Source organism: Limulus polyphemus, unplaced genomic scaffold (assembly GCF_000517525.1).
Source record: "Limulus polyphemus unplaced genomic scaffold, Limulus_polyphemus-2.1.2 Scaffold6230, whole genome shotgun sequence".
In the NCBI taxonomy this organism is placed as follows: Eukaryota; Metazoa; Arthropoda; class Merostomata; order Xiphosura; family Limulidae; genus Limulus; species Limulus polyphemus.
In genome coordinates, this window is record NW_013671840.1 from 2,171 (window position 1) to 7,988 (window position 5,818).

The window sequence follows — 5,818 nt, forward strand, 5'->3', positions numbered from 1 at the left end:
CGAACAAAATTACGGGCAGTATGTTGAAGACCCCTGGATTGTTGCAGCAACAAAGGATCATGAGACTGACAGTATTCACACAATAAAGTGGAAGAGAGATGTAACAGATCTACAGCTCCACGAGGTAAGGCTGGTTTATGGGGAGCTGAAGAAGAAGTCGGTATGTATAAAGCACTGGCATCAGAGAGAAGAGTGGTGAGTAAGGTGGTGAATGAGTCAACATCAGCTGCTGTAGTAAGAGATCGATCCATATCTGGTATGGCATTAGTAATGTGTGATGCATAAGATTTCCAGTCGGCAGAACAAAAATTTAGATGAATCCAATGGAAGCACAAGGAACAGACAAGGACTGTGAATGGACACAAAGTTCTATGGGGAAATAATCACTACCAACGAGAGGACACATCTGGAGAGTGATAAAAGAAACCAGGTTGGAAGATGCAAAGACAATATCAGGTGACGAATGAGAAACTGGACGACTAGGGCAGGCAGGGGTAGCAACGAACCAGAAAGGGAACATAAGGAGGACTGAAAATGGGCAAGTTCGGCAGAGGTCCTACTGTTGTAATTGACATCAGCAAGAATAATATAGGTGCGAAAAGAGTGGTGCAGAAAGGAGAGAAAAGCATTGGGCAAGGGAACTCCGGGACGAATGTAGATAGTTGCAATAGTGATGATATAAGATGAGGAGTAAACAGTGGCTACCCAATGTTCAGGGTAAGTGGACTGCAGAAGGAAATGTAGGTGCACGGGATGGCGAGTACGAGTAGCAATTGCCACACCTCCTTCGGCCGGACCCATAGGATGATCATGGCGATGAAGAGTGTACCCTGGTAGATGGATCCTGTGAGTGGGTTTCAGAAAAGTTTCATTAAGGAGAACACAATAATAGGAGCCACTATCTAACAAGATCTCCAGAAGGAGGAGGTTTTGATAAAGAGAGTGAATATTGACAAATAAATACTTCAACTTTTAGTCTCTAGATCCCATAGACAATGAAATAGAAAGTGAGAGTTAAGTCCAGAATAAGTGGTCTGCATGTGAAGGCGAAAGACAGACTTAGAAGCATGGATAATATGATCTAGAGCGAATGTACGTTGGAAAGGGAGGGCATTCTGTAGTATTAATGTGACAAAATGGATGATATCCTCCATGGTAGGAAACAGCAGAGGTGAAATGGCATCGGTGGTATGCATTGGAGCAACAGAAGCTGGATCATCAGTCTTGGGGGGAGGTTTACCCTGACACTTAGAGGAGTATGTAGGATGATCAAGATGGCAAGTGTTGCAGAGGGGAGGAGAGCTTAAGCGAAAGCACTGGTGAAGGAGATGAGGTCTGCAACAATGAGAACAAACTGATTGGTTACGGCATTTAGCAGTGGTATGCGAGTTGTATAATAGGCACCTCTCGCAGTGCAGAGCCTGGAGGGCCTCAACCTGATGGAAAAGAAATGCTCCATTAGACAGGAGATGGATCAGAGGAATTTTGAATGCAAATGGCATGCTTGACTGATATGTTTTCAAGTAGAAGTTCGGAGAGGATCTCTTTTTCAGTGATGTCGGGACCCACACCATGGATGACACAAGAGAAAAGAGGTGTACAACGAGGAGGAGGTTGTTGTTTTAGAGCAGGGGAGCGAAGTTGAGTGAGCATGGTAGATTGACCCAGATTAAGCAGGCCCATTTTGTTATGCAGAACATCACACAATTGACAGTTACCAGTTTTCACAATTATGCCATTTCTCATTGGAATTAGTTGATGAACATCAGAACGAAAGCAGTATTTAGAAAGTTCGAGAAAGAGGGTCCTGGTAGAGAAATATGGGGGATCCATGCCCGAAAGTAGGAGCACAGTAATCTGAGGAGTTTCAGTAGTTTCCATAGGTCTGAGCACTTCACCATAATAGGCGGATCGAGTGGAGGCAGGAATGGTAGCCGAAGTAGAACCAGCAGGAGACAGTAGAGGTAGTTGAACCAGAGGACGACAATGAGGCAATGGCAGCATATGATAGTCACGGGACATCCCTAGTAGCTGAAGAGCTATCCGAGTCCAAGCAGTCAGCCCAGGATGAAGAAACACCAAGGGTTTCATGCTTCTGAGGTACACCCTCCGTGGGTTGGGAAAAAAATTGAATAGAGTTGTTTGAACATTTCTTTAACAACAAGTAAAAGCTTGGAATGGTCTATTCTTTCATTGGGGGTGTGTCTTGAGCCAGACTAGTTTCTGAGAATTCCACTCCTCATCAGTGACCCTGGACACTAAAATCATGTACCAGCTGCTCAGTGTAGTCTAACAATATGAATAATTAAACTGTGCGCAAAATGCTACAAGTTCTTCAAGTACCTATAGAATGATAGGTTTCTTTTTTGTGAGTGTAAAACACTTAAGTATACCATTTCGATTTTCGATACCTCACTACTATAAAGGTGTGGTTTGGTCTGTTATTTAAATGGTGGTAGTGTCCAGGGTCCCTGATGAGAAGTGGAATTCTCCAAAACTAGTCTGGCTCAAGACACACCCCCCAATGAAAGAATAGACCATTCCAAGCTTTTACTTGTTGTTAAAGAAATGCTTAAACAACTCTATTCAATTATGTACCAGCTGCCCAGTGTCGACTAACAATGTGAAGAATTAACTTGTGGCAAAATTCTACAAGTTCTTCATATACCTATAGAATGATAGATTTCTTTTTGTGAGTGTAAAACAGTTTAATACACCATTTCGAATGTAAACACTGATTAAGAATTACTAGCAAAAACACCATTGTGCTAGTAATAACTAGCAAAGTATTAAACTGTAATGTTTATTTTTTATATAAGTTTATTTATTTGCCATTTATTGAAAAAAATAGTTTTTTAAGAACTCCAGTTTCTCATTATTACAACTAAAAATCACACCAATTAAGATATCATCAAACCCTCACGTATAGACCTAGAGAAAGTCATGTTCTTGTTGTGAGGAGAGTACTTTAATTTTACATTGTGTTCTATTGTAAATAAATGGTTGTTGCACATACCACAGTTATTTTTCTAATTGTCTGAATCTTGAATACCCAAAGTGTGAAATTTTTTATGGATTTTTGTTTGTGGTGCCATTCAATAGATGACACAGGAATTTTAGTTACATACATAGATACTGATATACACGCTATGTCCATTATAGTAAACATTATCTTATTGTAATGATATTTGCTATACTCATCAATATGCAAACTCAAGACATAGACACATATTTTAGTCAAAGAATCAGATATATTTTTATGTGTGGGGGGGAATAAACATAATTACAGAGCTCCCTTTTTTTTGTATATGCAGAAGAAAGTAAAAGATAAAGTCACATGTAATATCATTCAACTATCAAAGTTAAATTAATTTGGATATTTACTTTCCTTGGTGAAAGATGAGTTTTTGGTTGCTCCTTTCTCCTGAAAGGTGATTTCCTCCGGGTTTTTTTTTGGGGGGGACAATACTTTAAAACTCACCTGAATAGAATACATGATGACTTTAAACACATGGCTTGCACCTGATTTAACCCACAGCTCATGATTATCCAGATGTCTGTTAGCAAGAAAGAACAGATTTTAAGTGCCTGGTGGAGCAAACCTTACATGAAAGTTTGAATTTTACTTTATTGTTGCTATATTTTCTTATACTTCAAGGAAATAGATAATTCATAAAAATGAGACTCAAGAGAGAGAGAGAGAGAGAAAAAAAAAGAAGCATTACAATCATTCCAATAAATAATGTACATGATTAATCACAATATTTTTAAGTTCTGTTCAGTTCAACTGAAAAGTTGGTCAGTCAAAAACCATTTTCTTTGCACCTTATGCTTTTAGTTTAATGTGATAACAATGATAATTTCTCAACATAAGAAATAATGTAAATTGTAATCACAAATCATACATAGTAATAAATCTTTCTTAACTTACTCAACTAGTAGTTTTATAAAATCCTACATAATCAGTGTTTGTTTACAACTAATCAACACAATTTAACATACTTAAGAACCGGGCGTATCACAGATCGGATATGACCAAAAGTAACTCGACCCATCAGTTCACGTAGACAGTTCTCAGCCAATGTCCATGGAGTTGTCTCCTCCTGGGGAGAATCTGGGGTCTCACTAGATTGACTGCATTCAACATAACATTAGTTTAAGTACATTCCAGGGTGGGTTATTAATTAAAAATTTATATACATGGAATATTTAAAGAACATTTCTTACATGTTTATCCAAATTTCTTATATGAATAGATTATCATAGTAGATACTTTACTTACAAATATTTTTTTTTGTGGCATAATAATATTTGATAACCTATAAACTCATATAAGTTAGTTAATCACTACTCCAAAAAGTAATTATTCCACTAACACACTCATTTTTTAAATTATAGTTGACAAGTTACTTTCTATAGTGATCATTACTCCAGAAACACTTTCACAGTTATGTCAGTTTATCATTCATGCTTTCTTCTAAAATGTTTTAATAGTTTGGATTTAAAGAATACTAAACCTTTTTATCGTTGGTTATTCTTTATTGTAAATACTTGTAGTATTATAAACAAGATAATCAAAAATTGTTAATTTAAAAAGGGGAATAGGGATCATCAAAAAAGTAACGAAACAAGTTGAATCAAAATGCTGTTACGTCTCCGTTCGTTAGTTGATTTTCCGTAACTTCGTTCCCACGAAACTTTAGCGACACAAGTCCTTTCTTAATAAAACTGGTTATTCTTTCTGAATATAACTTTACCGATACACTTATTTTCAACGGAAAATCAATTAACAAACGGAGACGTAACAAATTGGTGTCAGAAAGTGGGATAAAAAAAAAGAAGAAAAAGAGAAGATGGAAACGAGAAGCGGCAAATCAAACTATAGTTTAGCAGATTTGATGGCAGCAATACAAGAACAGCAAAAGAAACAAGAAGAGAGACAACAGCAGTTGCAAGAAAACAAAAGAAACAAGAACGAGAAATTAAACAAGAAGAGAGATTACAACAGTTGTTAGAGGAAAAAGAAAAGAAACAAGAAGAACGAGAAGAGAAATTACAGCAGTGGTTGGAGGAAAAGGAAAAGAAACAAGAAGAACGAGAAAAGAAACAAGAAAGATTAGTCTTGTTTATTTTGCTGTTCGAGCTGCCATTGTTGTAGGTTTTCTTGCCACTGCTTCTTCTTGTTTCTTTTCTTTTTCCTCCAACAACTGCTGTAATCTCGAAATTACAGCAGTTGTTAGAGGAGAAAGAAAATAAAAAAAGAAGAACGAGAAAAGAAACAAGAAGAGAGACTACAGCAGTGGCAACTGGAACAAGAAAGGAAACAAGAAGTACAAATGGAAAACATTAGTAAATTTAAAAGCGAATTAGATACGTTAAAGGACGATTTATTGTCTTTTACACAAGGAGGATACATTGACCATCGATTTAATCAGCCCCAGACAATGGCAAGCCCCTTACAGAGCCCGCAGCTAAACCCTAATGCAGACATATTCAGTCCCGTTAGAAGTCACATCCCAGATATGAATGTCAGTAATAGGAGTGATCCAGTGCGAAGGAAGCCACAGGAATTCGATGGGAAGGCACCGTGGGAAGCATATAGAGCACAATTTGAGCTACTGGCAGAGATGAATGGATGGACAGAGGAGCAGAAAGCTGTATATCTGGCAACGAGTTTGAAGGGACAATCACTGGAAATACTTGGACAGTTGACAGCAGCAGACAGACACAACTATAGAGCACCGTGTAGAGGCTCTGGAACTCAGATACGGACCCCAGAATCAGTCAAAAATCTACAGTGCTAGGTTTAGGACGAGAG

The 5,818-nt window shown here is 37.7% G+C and overlaps 1 protein-coding gene across 7 annotated transcripts in view; it reads right to left on the bottom strand.

Moving 5' to 3' along the window:
* Positions 1-3,320: 3,320 nt before the first annotated feature.
* Positions 3,321-5,818, bottom strand: part of LOC106473502 (protein EFR3 homolog B-like) — a 23,978-nt gene continuing 21,480 nt past the window's right edge. For 4 of the 7 annotated variants that reach the window (XM_022401926.1, XM_022401925.1, XM_022401924.1 and 1 more), the window contains exons 9-10: positions 4,003-4,134; positions 3,321-3,557 (exon numbers count right to left, since the gene is read on the bottom strand). In XM_022401926.1, coding sequence (XP_022257634.1) covers positions 3,368-3,557; positions 4,003-4,134 — 322 coding nt within the window. In that variant the 3' untranslated portion in view covers positions 3,321-3,367. The remainder of the gene's footprint in view (positions 3,558-4,002; positions 4,135-5,818) is intronic. The other 3 variants (XM_022401929.1, XM_022401928.1, XM_022401927.1) reach the window with 1 other exon arrangement.